This window comes from Spodoptera frugiperda, chromosome 27 (genome assembly GCF_023101765.2).
Source record: "Spodoptera frugiperda isolate SF20-4 chromosome 27, AGI-APGP_CSIRO_Sfru_2.0, whole genome shotgun sequence".
In the NCBI taxonomy this organism is placed as follows: Eukaryota; Metazoa; Arthropoda; class Insecta; order Lepidoptera; family Noctuidae; genus Spodoptera; species Spodoptera frugiperda.
Genome location: NC_064238.1, coordinates 11,837,930 through 11,858,116, shown reverse-complemented (window position 1 = coordinate 11,858,116; position 20,187 = coordinate 11,837,930). Strand labels below are relative to the sequence as shown.

Sequence of the window (20,187 nt, the reverse complement as noted above, 5' to 3'; positions counted from 1 at the left end):
TATCAACGAGGATGCTACAAACATACCTAATCACGTGTGTTTAAGGTTCATTTTTGTAAATAAATAAATACATACATACAATGGTAACAGTCATTTTGCCGAATTAAGTAGTTAATGCCAAGACATCCGTATTGAAATAAGCAGTACGTGGAACGAACTAATCATGGTGAACTTGTGAGATTGTAAATCAGGAGATTAGTTTCTAACCAGAACCATTGTCTTGTACTTGAGTTCAATAGGTAGTTAGAGTAGGACAGAATACAATATGTCACTACCCCTATACAGAGTGTCCCCACACTCTGCCTTGCTTCGTTACAAATGAGCCGGTTCGACCGGAGTGATACCACAGTCTCACAAAAACCGACGTGAAACAATGCTTACGTTGTGTTTCGTTGTGTGAGGAGGTACAATTACCCCCCTTCCCAATCTCTTCAACAGAAAATCTCAATTGACCAAAGGAAAATGTCGAAACAAAAATTCTTCTAGAATTTCGAAAAAGATATAAAAATACAAATCTGTTAACGAAATTGGTTTTAAAACATGTCGTTTTTTAACAAATAATCTTTCCTTATACCTACCTAATGTAAAAACCAGACAGAACTGACTACTTTTACAGATAGCATTTTTTTATACGAACCAAAACATGTTATAAATTAAATATAAGATATAATTATGCGCATCTATAATGTGTTTATAACAAAACAGACATTTAAATATCTAATTATCTGATGCAGGTGGCCAAAATAAAACCAGCTCTTTTGATTAAACTGTTGTATATTTCTATAGGAGAACTAGCTGACTAGGCAAACTTAGTAACACCACAAAAAAAAATGTTGACTGACAAATTTTGACCTGCTCTGGACTTCCACATATAATTCAAGACCAAAATTTGGTATCGGTCCAGACGTTCTCGAGTTTTAAGCGAGACCAAAGAACAGCAATTGATATTAGTAAAAAACTAAATGCTTTGAGAAGGATAAAATGAATGACATATTCACCGTTATTGCCTAAAGATACACTATAGCTTTAAAGTACCTACAACACTTTTAAAATAATAAAATATAAGAGGATTTCTCAATTAAAAAAAAACAGCTACGTTCAAAGAATCTCGTGCCACGCGATTAAAGTATCTATCTACCTAACTTATAGTATCTATCAAATTCAACGGGCACTCTTCGGTAAAGTGATCGTCAACAAGTTACTCCTAATTTTTCCCTATAATTAAGCATTGTGTATGCGAACTTCTAAATAAGCCTTCGAGGAATACAGAAATGTCATTTAAAAAAACCCTGAGAGTCACATTTTACCATGATAAGTGATAGACATACAAAAATATCAGTTAGCTACTAGCGACTAATGTCACCTAAGTATGATCTAATGGGAGCCATCAATATCACGTCTAGACCAGATCATTGGGGGTAATATTCTCTTGGTACACTCGACGTCAACAACAGGCACATTCTATCACACTGATATTAATAAATGTTAATGTGTTTGTATGTTTTCCGACAATCATGCTGAAACTACTGAACGGATTTTGATGAAATTTGGTATACAGACATGGTATAGGACAGGATAGCTGACTTGAGTGATATAATTTTATCTCACGGGAACGCGAGTGAAGCCGCTGGCAGAAGCTAGTATTACATAAACTAGGTACTTTGAAAATGCTTTGATTTTGTTACGATAATGCAAAAGAAAAATAATAGATAGAATACGAAATAAGTTTAGTGCAAGGGAATTTTAAATACCTTTAGATACTTTTAAGTTAATCTGTTGTGAACTATCAGTTATAATTGCAACAAATCTGATGAGCGGTACATAATTATGCTTTTTAACAGAAAAAACAAGTGAAATTAAAATCCCTTAACTTACTTGATAGTGAACGAAATCTTTAAACAATACTTAATTACATAATTTACCATAGAACTGAAACTTTAAGCGATTACTTCACTAGATAATATTATTATTATAAAGATGTGGACTGTACGTTGTACGTACGCCTTCACCTCCGGGCGACTTCAGAGTTATATCCAACTTCCGATCTAACAAGGAAAATCAGAACGTATACACTAAAAAACTGTTAGTCCAAATAAAATGTTTTCCTACCTTGAAGAAAACAATTATAGAACTAGGATGTGATTGCAATATTGTACAAAAAACCCAATATTTATACAAAAGTGTTGTGATAATAAAATAACAAGAATCGCTTCAGGAAAATGCATTGGTCCATGGGGGAGACTGGCACCGACCGGCCGAATGTGGTTTCATAATGGCTTTAGAAATTATAGCGTTTTTTTCCTTGATTTGACCTTCAAAACTATCTTAAAGATACTGTTACAAATTTAAGCCAAGTTTATGTCTGTTTCAAACGAAGTGGCTGTTTTACCACCTACTCATAATATGTAAGGATATTGTAAAAGAGGAAATAAATAAATAGATGTCTCTAAAAAGTTTAGAGAGAATAGTTACATATCAATTACGTTCTATGTATTTTCAGGTACATAACAGCTATCCAGGCTTTGTGAAACAAGCCTTAAATGTCATTTATCATTTAAGAAAACGTTCTTAAACTAAAATACTTTTTAATTTATTGTCAACCTTGATCAACCTTGGTAGATTTCAAAATTATGCACAATCATACAAATTTAATTATCTACGAACTTAATATACAAAGGAATAATTACCGCCTCTATCAAATTCATATTATAATATAAAGGGTGTCCCTTTGTAACAAATAGGTATCAATTTAGTTTGTAATAATCGAGTAATTTAATAGTATACTTAGAGAATGAAAACATAAGGCTCATTTTCAAGGATGATTTTACACGTCGAAGAGTAAACACATACTATAATTTTACTATGATATATCATCAAACAATCTATAATAAAGGATACGCTCTCGCTTATTTACTTTGACTAGAAAAAATGAGAAGTTGTATCTAAGTATTACATAGTTATAAACGTTCTTTGCAACACATTAGTTAATGATAGTAACTTATTATCATTCCAGCTTACATATCCTAATTGCATTTATAAATTTGGTTCTTCTCTTTCTGGATCTCCTCATTAGCATTTAGAAAAAAGGCTCGGCAAAACGCATGTTTTGCAAGCGTTCATAGGCAATGGTAACCACTTACCGTGGGCCGTGTGCTTTCTTGGTCCGGCGTGGTATGAAAAAAGAACAAAATTGATACTAAGGAATAATTTAACGATTAAATTTTAATTAACCAGTTCGTCTTAACAGTACTACTTAAGTTGTTTTTACAACTTAGTATTTTTGTCTATCGCTACTATATTCAATCAAAAAGCCACCCTCCCAGTTCATTGCTCCTTCTACTGATTTATTTGAATAAGAAGTTCTAAACATACAAATGTTCGACTATATCTAGCATTAACATTTAAGTTCATCAATATGCAGGACGCTCGGGCCGGCTCACATTACTTTACCGTATATTTTCTAAGCCTAACTAATCTAAGAGCTTATACAGAAGGGACGAAACTAAAGTAATAATATAAAGTCAGAGTGTGATACACATAAGACGTTCCAGTCAGGTATTCCAGGTAATACATTTCACTAATATAAAAATTAAGTGAGAAAAAGCCATGCTTTGGTACGAATGGGCCAGCCCAACCGGAGTTATACCACGGCCAAAAAACTGACGTAGAACCACGCTTACGTTTTGTTTCGTTGTGTAAGTGAGGTTACCGGAGGCCCAATTCCCCAACAACCCTTAAATTCCTAATCCCCAAAAAGCCGGCAACGCACTATGGGCGGCGGCGATTGCTTACCATCAGGTAAACCGTCAACTTGTTTACCGGTAATAAAAAAAAATCTTTATTACGCATTAGCATTACTCTAAAAATTCAGATCCGAACAATATTTGCTCAATAGGTACTTATTTACATGACAGTCTAGTCCAATATTTATCAATAAATTCGCCAATATTGCAATCGAAATAATAAATTTTCTAGCGAAAGTGAGAGAGTAACAACATTCTTTGGCCATGATATCACGGAAATCATTTCGTTTTGAAAATTCCAACTTCCAAGGTTGTCCAATGTCCAATGTTCATGGTCTGAGACACATTGAGCTCAATTATATCAATTGATACTTAATTTTACCGTTATAAATACTGTCTTAATACTTACAGTGGACAAAAAATGAGCTTAATCGAAAATGTGATGTATTCAGGGAACTATACTCGTAGTATGCAGTATGCATTCACGTACATAAAAAGTAAGCTTCCTTCAGCTATCTATTTGCATGCACTATATAAGACATTCACAACCCTGAGGTTGCTTTTTTACCTGAGATGAACTTACTACGCTAAGTTGATGAGAATAAAATATTAACTCGCATTGTATTTCATCATTTGAGCGAGGTTACCGTAGGTTCAATAACCAAAATTCGAAATACCGAACATTTCTCAAATTCCCAACCTCCAAAACTTTTAGTTTAGTTCCTCTGGTGTTTCAGATGTCCATAGACGGCGCCGATTGCTTACCATCAGATGATCCATGTGCTCGTTTACCGGTTTATCCCATAAAAAAAATTTTTATTTATTTTCTACTTTAGTTTTTAAAACACAATAGTCATACATAAAACCCTTAAAAGGTTTACCAAACATCCTCTGAACAAGCCTTTAGTTATTATTAGCCACATAGCTACCAGGTGCTCACAAAAAGCTACTATAAAGTCATCTGTCACTCAGACCAAGGTCGAAAAACACTAAAGTCTAATCGTGATTATACAAACGTGTTTTCGTTTGTGCGTTCGAATTGATTAGCTATATTTATATTGTAATTTATTTGCGTTTTCTTGTGTTTATATTTTAAGTATGGATTGTTGCTTAGGGACTTTGTTCGTTGGAGTTTGAGGCTTTGATTAAAATTATAGACTGCCTAACAGAAGGGGTTTCGAGTTAGATTCTCGGGTCGGGAAAAGTATTACTGGCCTTATTACTGGGTTTTCAACAATTTCTCAGTAGTAGCACGGAGACTGGAATTGTGTCCAGTATATGGCAACAGGCTCACCCCCTATTACATGGGACTTGTAACACATGGTGAAAAGTGGGTGTACATTGTATAGAGAGGTGTAATACTGCTGTATTACACCTCTGCCTACCCCTTCGGGGATAAAAGGCGTGACGTTGCAATAGAGAATTTACGTTTATGATTTTCTGCTCATTTTGCTGTTTAATATGTGCTAGTGCGTTACGCCCACGTCTCACTCTACTGTTATAATGAACTCCGCTTTTAAGCTACTTTAATCCCATTTTAATTTGATATGGAAATTGCAGCAAAAATCTGAAATCCAATGCAGGCTTGAACCTATAATTTTATTATAGCAATGTAAAGTATGTACTCAAAACTAAATTCTGACTCAAATATTCTTTCGTCCTCAGGCCATATTTAGACTTAGCAACTTGTATTGTATTTTTAAGGAAGTACTTATCGCCTAATCATTCAATTTACAAGTAATAAAATGTTATTGTTCAATCAAAATTGAATTTTAATAGTCACTATTACAATCCAATTTCTCGCAAGTGTGACAAATAGTACTAAGTATGTACCCACTTCTACTACTTATCAACATTATCACTTTGGTACGTATTTAGTACAATGTAGATATTGTATTATTCCTTAATCATAATGACAAATCATTAAATATGTGTTTAAATTAATACATCAATATCGAAATCAACAGCCTATAAGTGGCCACTGCTGACCATAGGACATTTTTCATACGGAAATGGTTTGAACATTGATCACTACGCTTGCTCGATGCGGGTTGGCGATTTCAAACTTTTAGTTAAAAATTTAAGTTCAGGTATCTTCACGATGTTTTTCCTCACAGTTTATCAGTGGTGTCTAAATAATCTTAAAAAGTACATGTAACTCAGAAATAGTCACAATAGTACTTGCCGTTGGTAGGTTTCAAAACCACGGCCTCATGCAAGTGGGCATGAAGCGCTTCCATGACAATAAATTTATAATTAATAAAACACGGTACTTAGTACCCTTTTAATATATACTTTCAGATCTTCTATAGTAAAATTCTCAGTTGCAGTACAGAGTTTCAAACTGTGCCCAATACTATAGCATAAAGCCCTCCCCCCTCCTCCTCTATGACATAACAAAAGTAATTGACATGTTTCAGTCTAGTGCCTTGAAAAACACGTAAAACCATTTATCTCTAAATTGTCCCCTATATTCTTTGTTGGACATAAAAACATAAACGTCATTGAACGCCTACTATAAAAACCTGAGTCATATTTTTCAAACTTGTACGTTGCTGTGCAATAAAGAGCTGTTCTAATAATACGCTTTCGCTCGATCAGTGGTTTCCAACCGGTGGTTCGTGGGCCACCAGTGGTCCGTAGAGGACAAAATAAATGGCCCGAGAAATGAAAAACAAATCCATAAGGCAATATCTCCGTTCAATAAATACCAAAATTAAAACTAGAATTAAACTTATGACACAAGGTACAACCGATTTCAATTAATCCAAGTTACTATTTTATAGGAACCAATCCATTGACTTTAGAGAAAATTTTAGTGCGAGATCATTCATGAAAAAAATGTAATAATAAAGTAAATTTTCTAAATTTCCTCCCTACCGGCGATCAGGGATTTATAAAACAAGTAAAATAGTAAGCAAGGAGCAGGAACGGGATGGTTTTTAGTCAGTAGAAGTCTGACACTACATCTCGCCCCACCCAAGGCGGGAGAAGTGATTGGATGATTTTTTCCCCTCAAAAAAGGCCTGTGTTCAGCAGGGGATACGTACAAGAGATTAGTATACTAGATAAAATGAAACAATAAAATAATTTACAAAATAATTTATTTTCCTATTATCCTCCCAAAGATACTATACATTTGATTACGAAGCCCAGATTCTAGTAAAGGCATTATAAATTCGATTTGTTAAAATTAAATAGTAGGTAGTTAGCATCAAGCTAATAATTTTAGGAATAAGTCTATTAGTTACAATAGCATTTTACTACATAAACAATACATAAGTTCACCTGGGGGCTTACTCTTGAATCTAATCCCGATCGATCGACATTGATATTGTAATATATCGTACTCTTGAATTGCAACAATAGCGTCCATTGCATCCGTATTGCGTTAGTATTGAATGAACTAACTGATATTGAGTTTGGCTTTATATTCCGTCCTCGAATGTAATTTTAACAGCTACGATTGTGGTTGTATAGTTTTGACATTGAACAATTATTGATATTAAAGAGAAATGAAATTGCATTGACATTGATTTCAAGAGTAAGTGCCCAGAGATTTCATGGCTACTTTTTAATCAGCCATTAATTTACACCCATATTTTTTTTATTATAAAAGTATAAAAAATCCTCCAAATTTAAAATTAATAAGTCCAAAACTTGGCAGTGACCGATAAATTTACTGGTACAAAAAAATTCAATGCTTTACCAATTTTACAATTGATTTCTATCAATAACGATTGATTTGATTACTTATAATTAATGATTAATAAACGCTCAGTAAATCTTGCCTGTCTTTATCATTTTACCTTCAATAAAATGAGACTGCAATATAAATATAAAATACAGAGCATTGTTTTACCAAAACCACAATTATAAATGGTTTTTCAATCTACATTAGATAAATCAATTGTAAAATGATCTAGCAGCATTAATTCTACAGTACCCGATCCTTACTTAATATATATAAATTTTACAACTAAAGGCAGTGAAAGCTAAACGGCTTGGTTATCGCGAATTAAAACATCCTCAGTTTTACAAGTCAGGTTTGTTAGTAAGTTTAGTTACAGCAACTACATAAGATATAAGCTCTACTACATTTATAATCAATATATCATTGCTGGAAGCAGTTTATTACAATAGCTCAAAATATATTTACAAATAGAGAATAAAAAGACTAAACATTTTATTTCATTACTTTTCATTTTATTTCGATTAAATGCTGCTTGAGAGAGCCCTTTTCAATATCAACGACCGACATCGAAATTCAAATTTTCGTTCCTTATAAGTTATTGTATTTAGTAGTAACCAAACTACTATTCGCCTGACTATGAAACCCAAATCTGTGTAACATTCTTCCACGAATGTAGAACAAAGATTTTTCTTAAATAAATAAATAAAAGCTGAAGATTGTAGAAGCGAGTACATCAAGCACGTGCAAATGGCACATGTTAGGCTTAAGATTACAAAGACACTTACAAACTAAACACGTCTAAATAAAATCAACTGTCATATTCAATATGACAGAAGATTAATTATGCTTATTATATTACATTGTCTAAAATATGACAAAGGATTAAACTTTTGTGATTGATAGTTTTTAGTGAACTGGAACAGTTTTATAAATCAGAAAAAATATTAATTTTTAATTCATTTGTAAACGCAAATAACGAGAAATTAAATAATTCGTAACTTAATCAATTCTTGAGTATTACTTGGGAATAAATTCAATGATTTCATATTAAATGAATTTAAGTACTTATTAAGAATTACCTTTCCAATTAAAAAATATAATTATAGCATATAAAAGCTACCAAAGTTCAAACCCTATAAATTGCTAAGCGTAATAAATTGAAGAGATTAATTCATTGTATATTATTATCTCAGCGTAAATGACAAAAAGTGAATGTCATAGAAACCTAGTCATACATTTGTATCACAAACCATTAAGGCTTCTTACATTAAAAATCGTTTGTCATGTAGTGAAATCGCAGGTAGAAAGTTGAAGAGATAATTATTATAAAATTAAATAATACAATCTAAAGTAGTGCTAACATCACATTGTTTGCCTAAGTCTAGATTCAGACGTTTAGGTTACAAACCTAACAGATGTTATGCTTGATTTGTCATTAACTTAACATTACATATTTATTTAGGTATTTTACAAAAAGTCCTTATGATTTTGATTCGTAGACATTGATTGAAAACGTTCAATACCTCTGCTTAGGAACTTTTAAGGGATCAAGCTGTATTGAAACGTATGAAGGTACTCATACATCATGAAAAATATTATAATATAACAATTTTAAGACTTTGACTGCCAGCAAAAATATTATGTTGAAGGCAAATCTTCCGCTACTTTTGTCCTTCATGGCGTTAATGTGTTAAAATTTACAACATCTCTAGACCCTGTTTTGTAAATTAAACAATATAATATGACAAAGTAACTTGATACATTTGAATCCCTAACTACGAGAGGACTTTATCGAACTATTTAATTACATTTTCAAATCAACGCTACGAAATAACTATAAAAAAATATTACAACCGACTATATACATTTGAGCACTTGCAACACATAGTGCGTACTATGACACTTTCGCAAAAGTTTTGAGTCCGCATTGGAGTCTCATTTGAGGTACGGTTATCCGGAACCACCGGATCCGTTCATGTAGACGTCTGTTGCGGCTCGCTGACCGGCCCGGATCACACTCTGGACGGTTTGGGCAGCACCCTGGAATGAGACGAAATAAAGTTTTAGTATTTGGTATAATCAAGGTAGAATAATTAAGTTAACTTAATATTTTGGCTTTTGATACGAAGGTACAAGAAGATTGATAAAATTATGGACAATTACATTTTACTTAATGAACTTTACAAATACCAAATCTGGACATAATCTTATAAATTGTAATAAACATTTATCTAATAAATAACTTAATTCAAATACGTAGGTATCATCAATGAAAAAAAAGTATATCAAAGATAAAATTGGCATCCAGTGATTTTAATATACGCTGGATCAATTATTGTTAATCATTAATCATGAGAGTTACTGATAAAATGTAAGTAAAACATGGTTGAATTAAAATATTTGAAAACATGACGTAGTTAATACGAACATTGTTATGATAATTCAATTTCGTGTTAACAAAATAATTTTAAAAATGCAAATTTGTGAATACGAGTATGATAAGAGATCAAGTTAATTGATTATGCGTTAACTAAGTTAGTTACAAACTTGCGAAACTTCTTCAAAATAATTGTTGCCCTGAAAAATAAACTCAGTTTTTCAATTCAGTGTTTGAACACAGTTCAAAATGACCAAAAACTTTTTAACAACAAATTAAATACAAAAATAAAACTTTACTAAAATTTTAAACTTTGATATAACATCGTGATAACGATACAGAAACGTACAAGAAACTTTTCTTTAAGGTTTTTATCAAATGTCATATTGAACATGACAGTAATATGACAACTGATTAATTACACTTCTGACTGAACAAACACATTATTACGATTAAAATTACCTGTATCGCAGCTCCTAAGAACTGTGAGAATGCTCTGGTCACATTAATGGCTGCTGACACGAGCTGACCTCGTCCAGGTTCTTGCTGGGCCGTCACGGCTCTAGGAGGCTCCAGGGGTATCTAGGTATTAAGTATTACTGTTAGGTATTAGAACTAAAAATGAAAATGGTTATAGCATGTATGGTAATGCTTAGGCAGTGAGCTGTGCGATTTGTATGAAGATTTTTTTTTATTAAAATGTGATTAGAAATATTAGTTTTTTAATTAATATTCATTTAGTTAATGTATTGTAATATTTAAATTATAAAAACATGTGTAAAAATCTTCATATTTATTGTAATTTTTTGATAGAATGTGAATCGTGACGGTGCAATGTTTGAAAGTGGAAATGATATGGAAAATATAGTAAAGTATAAAAGTGTAGGACAAAAGTATGAAAATAGAAAACAAATACTATACAGAAATGTACAAATACGTATACACAGATATTTACAGATAAGTATATAGGTACAGAGAATAGGTAATATAATACAAAGGGAAAGGAAGAGTGCTGAAGGTTAGTCAAAACATGCTGTAGGTACATTTTATAGGTAACCTGTATTAACATTTTAATAAGGGTCAAATTCGTCAATCACATTAATTTCACAAGGTACAAATGGTATTTCTTTAGTAAGATATTAAAATCATCAGTAATTTTAATAGGCAAGCATTCAGCAGAATTATTTTAATTTAGACAAATTATAATTTTGTTATTATTAAGGCCAATCCTTTTTATTTACTCACCGAACAATTATGTTACACTTCACAAACACTTTTATAGATTTAGGAAACACTCTTAGAATTAATGTTCAATCTACACACATTCAAAGGACATTAATAATAAGGTTCTATTATTAATAGTTATTAACACTACATCAACTAAATTAGTTACATCAAGTTCTACGCATTCATGTCAAGAAAGGATCACAACTAAGGTCGTTAGTCAATCTTTTGGAAATGTGGTATGGGTTTTGATCACAGTGGATTCTCCTGGTTCAGGAATGGGAGTAATTGAACTGGACTTTGGTACATTTATTATTGGTAAAATTGTATAATGTTCTTGGACCTTCACAAGCTATGTTATTTCTGATATATTTCTGATATCACTGTACAAAAGTCCAGTTCACTTTTCTACGAATACGTTATTTACAGTAGGTGTACAAATGGATGGAATGTGGAAGGGTAAATTATTATTAACATTTAATACAACACACAAACACAACAGTAAATTAAAACATTTTATTATACAAAAAATAAACGCGCTGCGTAACGGCACAATGTTGTATGTACAAGCCAATGAAGCCAATGTTTAATAAATAATTTAACTAATAAAAACACAAATATTACAAAAAAAGATCTAAGAAAAATATTAAAATTATCTTAATTCATTTCTCACTATGTACATCCCACCAAATCTCCATTACTATACAAATATCTATACAACACCAGACTTAGATTAAATAGGAACAACTCACTAAAAAGATCGCGAAAAATTAAAAAATAAATTCGTAGTTAAATCTGCATATTTAATCTAAAGTCTGTACCCAACACCTCATCCCCAATCACATAGTTTAAGTAGTAACGATGCAAAACCCACTCTATTTGCTGGTCTATCATCAGCGTTGCCAACGAAGGGTCCAGAGCCAAACCAGTTGCCCCTATTGCTCGTCGGTGCTGACGATACTGTTGGGGCGGGCCTGGCTGAGGGCGCAGGCTCAGGCCTTCTGTTCGGCCTCGGCGCTCCTGGTCCCGGAGCAGTCTCCCTCCACTGCTGCCAGAGCCAGGCCAATCCGTCTAAGATTGGCCTTCGAGGTGCTGGCGGTGGAGGTGGCGGCGTCGTTGTCCGTCTTGCCTTCGGCGTCACTACCACTTGGTTGAGTAAAGCCTACGAGGTTACAGTTAATTCTAGAGTTCCTAATGAATTAGATATAAATACTGAAATAGAGCCAATGAAATATATGAAGAGACAGATGAGAGATATCGAGATAATGGTGCAGGAAGCGAAGTGAAGTTACGAGTTGTTTGCATCAGTGATATTATGAAAGTTTAAATTTTAAATGTATAATGAATGGGCTTTGGAAGAACTAATGTTCTTCCAATGTATTAGGTGAAGTAAGAAAAGTTAGGACTAACAGCGAGTCGAAGTTGCTCATCCAAAGAACTTGCCGTGGTTGGACCGAAACCTTGCTCCTTCAGCAAAGCTGCCAGCAACGCGTCGTTGCTCTTGCCATACTCGGTGCTAAGAGAGATAGGCGCTCGCGTTGCTTCGGACACCATTCCTGTCGGTTGAGTCTGCTGAATCAGTTTCTTAAGGGCTTCGTCGGAAGATTGTCCTGGAACATTATAAACGGATTATTTGAAGCGACTTTTAGGACCAACATGCATGTTGCTTTCAAGGACAAATTGTCACATTTTAAATTTTAAATCACTGTAATAAAATAACTTAAATTTTAATCGTAATAATATGTCAAACGTATTGACTATTATTGCCGTAGTTTAATGAAATTAGATATATACATAGATACTTACTTCAAAATATGTTAACAAACCAACTTACCAGTGATAGTGAGTTTACTCCTTTGAGTCGTAGTCTCCTGTGCGCCCTGTAATTTGATCAAAGTTTGTAACAACTTCTCATCATCCTGATCACTTTTCAAACTATCCTTAACAGCTATTTTTGCTCCGTACGGCAAAGCCGTTTTAGGCTTTACTTCCTTAACATTAGAGTTAATAGTTGGCTTCGGCGTTAGCGAATCGAACGGTTCGTTCAATGGTGATGGCGAAGCTAGTAGATTTGAGAGCAGTTTCAGATCATCACTGACACCATTTGGTAGATTGGGACTCACATTTAAGTTTGGTAGTGTAGGCAAATTGAGTTTGGATGGATCTTGTCCAGTGGCTTTAAGTAGTGCTTGAAGTAGCTTAGTGTCTTCTTGGAATTGTCTGATATCATCTTCGATAGACGGTCCATTGACAGTTGTTGTTGGTCTCTGTGTGGTTGTTGGCCTTTGTGTCGTTGTTGTTGGACGTGGTGTTGTTGTAGTTGTCGTAGTAGTAGTAGTTGTTGTTGTTGTTGTTGGTAAAGGTGTGGTAGTTGTGGGTGCAGGTCTATTTGTGGAAGGTATCAAATTGTTTCCACTGACAGCTATATTTTTCCCTGAGCGGACTGTTTCGCCCGTGCCCGTTTGTATTTCATTGAGACTCCTTTCTACAGCTAGTGCTATGATACGATTCGCTAGAGCTGCTTCAGGATCTTCATTATTAGGGTTTGTTTTCAGCACTGTTTTCTGTAAACAGAAATTCGGCACAATTAATGCATAAAAATCCTATACATTTAAATTTTCAGTTTGTCTTTGAAATGTCACAAGTAACATCATTGAACAATTATATTTTGTAGAGGCAATTAAAAAGCTAACTAAAATTACGATAATTTTTTATCTTTTCAATAAAAAAATCAACTACTTACCAAATTCTTCAAGAAAGCCAAATCCTCTTCAACGGAGAACGTAGAAGAACTGGGCATTTCTGTAGTTGAAGTGAATCCAGTGAATGGAGCACGTCGACCAGTCAATGTAGTTGGAGCACTCCTTATTGTTGTCGTCAACCTTTCTCGGTTGAAAGGCGTGAAAGTCGTGGAAATCCCAACATCAGTCACAGGCTGTAACGTAGTTGAAACAGTTCTAGGTGCGAATGTTTGGAATACTGGACCATTAGTTGTTGCAAACACGGGTCTAATATTCAACGGTGTTGTTGGGTTTGATCCCAACGATGTTGTTTGAGGATTAGAAGCTATCCTCACATTGGATGTTATACCAGATATTACTGGAATATTTAAAGTACTTGGGTTTTGACCAGTCGCCTGTAACAGAGCCTGTAAAAGTTTCGTGTCTTCTTGGAATTGTTTGATGTCGTCTTCAATGTTTTGTGTTGTTGTTGGCCTACTGGTTGTTGTCGGCCTAGTTGTTGTCGGCCTAGTTGTTGTTGTTGTTGGTCTAACTGTAGTAGTAGTTGTTGTTGTTGTTGTGGTTGGTATAGCTGTTGTAGTTGGAATATTAGTTGTTTGTGTAATTGGGATTCTTACAGTTGTTAGACTATCTAATGCGGGTATGTTTAGAGAAGCAGGGTTTTGTCCAGTAGCCTGTAAAAGCGCTTGTAATAATTTCGTGTCTTCCTCGAATTGTTTAATATCATCTTCTATGGATCGTGTTGTTGTTGTTGCTTGTTGACCAGTTGATACCCGTAAGTTGCCACCCAGATTTGGAATAGATAATGTAGTAGGATTAGTAAACAATGCCTGCAATAACTTTACAGGGTCAGTGGTCTGAGTTGTCGTTGGTGCTCTAGTAGTTGTAGGTGGCCTAGTTGTAGTAGGTGCTGTAGTTGTGGTGGTAGGTCTTGCTGTAGTGGTTAGATCACCTAGTGACAATGCATTTAAATTAAGATTCTTTGGATCACGACCCGTAGCTTGCAGTAATGTTTGTAACAATTGGACGTCTTCTCTATATCTCCTTAACTCTTCTTCTACGCTAATAGTAGTGGATTGAACTACCGTTGTTGCCTGTGTTGTCGTTGGAGCCGCTGTAGTAGTTGTTGGAGCTGGAGTAGTTGTTGTTGGAGCTGGAGTAGTCGTGGTTGTAGTAGTAGTAGTTGTTGTTGTTGTTGTTGTTGGCGCTGGTGTTGTTGTCGTTGTCGTTGTCGTAGTCGTTGTTGGCTCCGTTGTCGTAGTGATAGGTGCAGGCGTAGTAGTAGTCGTAGGAGGTAGAGTAGTCGGCTGGCTCGTGGTGGTTGGCACAGTTCCGGGAGCATTAGTGAATGCAGACGACATAACCGTTATTTCAGGCATAATAGTTGTTCTCTGAGTCGTTGTTGCCTCGTTCATTGTTGTTTCTTGTGTTTGTACTTGTGGTGTCTGCGTACTCATCTCAGTAACAGACGATGTCGACATAGTTTGTGTCTCAGTTTGTACGGAATTTGTCGATGGTGGTGTTTTAGTCGAAGCCAGTTTCAATACGTTCGAGTTTTGCGGTGCGACCGTAACTTCATCAATTGGTATGAATTTAAATACCGCACTTCCATCACCTTCCCCTGGCTTTTCCGTACGTATTTGTTTCGTCTGTAATTGTTTTGTTTGAGGTTAATTTGGTATCATCACTTTGTCTTATAAAAGTTTTAACAGCAGTTGTATTTACACAGGTAATTGCCAAACTACTTATAAGGTGAACCTTCACCACTTACCTTTTTAAAAATCAACTTATTACTACTAGATTATATTAATATACCAAGTCCAAGGGTTATGATTGCATATGAAAATGTGTGATAAATTATAGTGAAGATTAGTGACCACAGTAATAAAAAAAAAAATATATAAATAAGGAAACGTCTAACGTATATAAATAATATAATTATACCTCCGGATCAATATCCAGTGTTAATATTCTTGGTTCGCGAGTAGAGCTCGTCATTTCCGATATGACCATCTCCTGTATAGCGGCCGAAGATATACTATTAAGCAGAATCTCATCAATAGAAGGTAGCATTGTAGTTGTGCGTAAACTCAATACATGCGAGGCAGTGCTTTTTTCTGGCATAATGGTGGTAGTTATACCGTTACTGCTTTTAATATTAAGTGCCGATGGAGTAATCTGCAATATCGAAATAAAATGTTACCGCCGAAGTTATTAGAAGCGGTTATCGTGCTACAGGCATGCACAGCTTACGAACACCTCAAGACCCGTCGTCCGTTCCGCATGCGCCGACCGCTCCAGAGACATTGCGCCTGCTAGTGAGAAAGAAAGCACCAAGCCGAGCGTTAAGCTAAATAACATAAAGTCAATACCATCCGTTGTTGGTTATTTACAGTGTCGTTGGTTAATCTTTCCGTTCCGTTATTTGATGTGTCTGTGGATGTCGCAGTATTAGTGGATTCTCGGATGGGGTTAGGCTGCGGTCTGACAATGGCCGGATTATTATGGATGGGGCTGTATGGATTTCTTAAACTCCACGGGCTGATTGGCAGAATGTCAATTTTTTGCATAACTCGTGGCACTCTGGTCCCGTTCGGGAATTTACGTATTACTGTGTTATTGGGTAGTACACCGTAAACGATATATGGGCTCGCCTCTGTTAATTGTTCCAATATGTCTTCGTTAGGATTTTTACGTACCACTGTATTGTTAGGTAATATTCCGAATATGACATAGTCTTTTTCGGAATAGCTGGTGTTCCAACACTCAAAGTACTAACTGTTGTTTGTGAAGTGTTGTTGTCTGAAGCGTCGGTAGAAGTAGTGGTGTCTATGTTGAATGTAGTCGTTTCTACATTTTGTGTCGTTGTCTCGGTGTCAGCTACTACTGTTGTAGTTTCCATTGTTTCTGAACTAGCAATCGTTGTAGTTGTGATAGGAGCTTCTTGAAGTCGACTTAATATTTCGACCTTTTGATCAGTAGTCGGTGCCGGCATGGTACTTGTAACATCATTGATCATTTCAGTAGTATCAGTTGTAACTGTAGTAGTGACAGAAGACGAACCCGTTGTGCCATCGATTGCTTGGGTGCGACCCGAACGTGAAGATATAGAGACAGTCTCATTAGTAGATGGCACACTACTTGATGATACTGCCTCCGTCGTGGTCGTAAGGACAGTTGGGGGGCTGGCTGTCGTAGTTGCTTCGAATACATTGGTGGAAAGAGGATTAATTACAAAGGATGGGGTAGTCATAGGAGAAGTAGTTTCGGTATCACGAGTCGTCACAGTTTCAGTCGAGGCTATCATGGTATTCATAATGTTTGTCAAACGTTCCGACAAGTTGATATTGCCAGAAGGGCTAACAAAATCAGTCAAAGGCGGTAGTGTTGCTAACTCATCATTGTGTTGTCTTATAATGTCTTCAATCATTTTCAATACTCTAGCTTTCTTTGATAGTACCCATAACTGTAACCGCGATACTTGACTAGGATCCTGTATTTCTTCAATATCACGCTGTGGTGGTGATACAGAAGAAGATACAATGGATAGACTTAAGGGTTTTAGAATAGCTGTAGTTGCAGCACCGAATAGTTTATCGGATTCATCAACAGTGAAGTCATTGCTTTGGAAGTTTGTGAGAAAAGGTAAAGGAACATTCTTGTTAGTAAAGTCACTTGGTGTATCACTTACAATATCTACATTTAATGAGGCCGTTTCTGAGGAGACAGGAGACGTAGCAGCCGCTGTGGTTGGTGTTGCAGCAGCCGTAGCTCTTATTGCATTAGCAGTTGTCGTAGAAGTTGAAGCAGCTGTAGTCCCCTGGCTACTAGATACAGGCCTTGTGCTTTCTACAGTTGCCGGTGTAACAGGACTATTTACAGTAGTAGGATTTTGTGTGACACTAATGGGTACATTTCTATTATCTACAGTGATATTTACATTACCGCCAGTGCTTACACTTTGGAGGGAATTATCATATTCTACACCATCAATAACAATTTTCGCGGTATCCCTAATATCCTCCAAACTGTAAGGCGTTGTGTTTGGGATTGAATCGGCATTGTCAAGTACAGTCGCAAGTCCATCTAAAGCTCTGGGAATCAAACTTTTTAATACTTTAGCCATATCTAAACTCTTTAGTTTCGATCTACTATCTTCATCCATGTTTTCTATAATATTTATAATGTTATTTGACAACATGCTAGTTAGTTCAGAAGATACTAAATTGTTATTGGACAACAAAAGATCAGACACAGTGTTATATACCATTTTCGGACGGTCAGTCGATCCCTGAGTTGGTGTGGATGCAGTCGTGGTTTTGTCTTTTGGCGGTTCTGTTTCAGAGTACAACACTCTAATGGCAAATGGTTTCCTTGCGGAAATGGGAGTTGTGGGAGTGGGAATGGGAGTAGTGGGTGGTGGTGTATTCACAGGAATTTTACTTCCGTCTTCTGTGTTTAGTGACTGTGTAACAGTTCCCCCGACCAAAATACTGTTAATCACATTTGGTGTGCCTTGAACAGTGGGCTGTACAGATTTAGTACTAGTGCTTACATCGGCGTTGGTTGACATAAATGTGTCCTGACCCGCTAAGTCTTGGACACTATTTACATTATTGTTGCTACTCACGCCGTCGAGTACTTGTTTAACGTCAGTATTAAGTTTTTGTATTTTCGGTACTTCGGTTGTTGTCGAGATTCGTGGTTTGGGTGTTGACGTGAGTATTTCAGCTAAAGCATCAAATATAGATACTGTAACTGACGGCGAGTGGTGTGACGCCTCAACGTTCATCACGAGTGGCGGCTTCACCAGACTCTCGGACAATCTTAGGTCTGCCGAGGACAGTGTCCTTCGTGTTTGAGTAAAGGAAATAGCGTTCAGGTCTGGCCCTAATTGTATTTCTTCTCCCTCAACCTGAAATAAGAAGTAATCTCACCCATAAAAACAGAAAAGTAGAATTTTGGTGTAATAAGAATGCTTGATATTGAAAAGAAAATTTTGCATGTAGTGGTAACCCGAGTAGAAACTCGTGCAAAGACCAAAGCCTCTTTACGTATTTTGGAATTAAGATAAAAGTCAGATGTTTAGAGGTTAGTGTTAGATGAAAGTTAGCCATAGATGATGTTATGTATTAAAACAAGATGTCACATGTATACATTATTTAATGTCTTATATTAATAGTATGTTAGTGAATGCTATTCTACACATACGTACATTAGTTTGTTAAGTTTTTGCGTCTGTTTAAATGCTTTAAGTCATTAATTGTGCGATATATTGATGATTTTAACGCAAAAACTTGTAAGTAAAATTTTGCTTTAAAGAGATTTTAGGTAAAAATAGTGAAAATATCTATTATGAACTTAACATTACAAATTGATTGTCTTAAAATCTACATCTCTTTAAAACTAAATCAAATCCATTTACAACAGGGTGAATGAAATGAGCAATGATCGTGACAATGATGTATATGTTAACTATATGATTCCATTAACCAGTTCAATGGATGATTCATGAAAGTATGGCGTTGTGTTGTTCTGTCTTGATATCGACTCGGTAGTGTATATGTCTCCTTCGAACCAATTAGGCTCTTCTACAGACTTTGTCAACAGGTGGTCAGTGACGTAGAATTTCAGCCAAGCCTTTAGCAATAAGAAATTTCTCATTAATGTTAAAATGACACATATCACGCTGATGCTTAACATTGAGTTTTAAATTGTATGACAATCAGATAAGAGTCATTTCTGATTGTAGAAGTATTTTAGATTTCAGAACAAGTTAGGTTATTGTTAACTCAAAATGGTGCTCAGAATAATGATCATGAAAATCTAAACAATCAGAAATAACGCTTTTTAGTTCCAAACGGTGATGATGGTAGTATTATCAAGTGCCATGATGAATATTAATATGAAAACGAATTAAAATTTTGATATCTTAACGCCAATTCGATAAAGGGGCTTTGTTAGAAATAACTTTTTTACTCTGAGGGTTCTGGATAAATTTTATTGAGATAATTTTGAAAACATACTGTAGTTAATATGTTAATCTTTGTAATGTGTTACTTACAGTTGATGATGTAATGGTAGGTACAGTGGGTTTGTAAAATGGTTTATCAAGATACGAAGCTCTGTATTTAGAACTGAACCTACTCTTAGATTTATCAGGTTCAGGCGTTATCTGTAAAGTTTGGTAACAATAATGAAAATCATCTGTAACATTTTCTGTCTACGTAAAATAGAATAGTGCTACTTACCCCGTTGGTTGAAGCCTCAGTCGTCTTAGAGAAGGATTCGCTGAACTTTCTTATACTTCTTTCTCTAGGTTTCGGAGAAGTAACAACAACATCTGATTTACCATCTTTAGATTTGACTCGACTACGTCCATACTTTCTTGTTTGTAGATTTCTCACA

The 20,187-nt window shown here is 35.1% G+C and overlaps 1 protein-coding gene across 45 annotated transcripts in view; it reads right to left on the bottom strand.

The window, feature by feature from the left end:
• Positions 1 to 6,830: 6,830 nt before the first annotated feature.
• Positions 6,831 to 20,187, bottom strand: part of LOC118263930 (mucin-17) — a 135,261-nt gene continuing 121,904 nt past the window's right edge. For 12 of the 45 annotated variants that reach the window (XM_050705517.1, XM_050705549.1, XM_050705540.1 and 9 more), the window contains 2 exons: positions 10,277 to 10,396; positions 6,831 to 9,477 (listed from right to left, as the gene is read on the bottom strand). In XM_050705517.1, the coding sequence (XP_050561474.1) occupies positions 9,388 to 9,477; positions 10,277 to 10,396 (210 nt within the window). In that variant the 3' untranslated portion in view covers positions 6,831 to 9,387. Of the gene's footprint in view, positions 9,478 to 10,276; positions 10,397 to 11,540; positions 12,201 to 12,448; positions 12,649 to 12,872; positions 12,919 to 13,161; positions 13,603 to 13,781; positions 15,429 to 15,723; positions 15,958 to 16,558; positions 18,695 to 19,272; positions 19,420 to 19,843; positions 19,955 to 20,187 lie in introns of those variants that run through there. The other 33 variants (XM_050705555.1, XM_050705559.1, XM_050705545.1 and 30 more) reach the window with 21 other exon arrangements.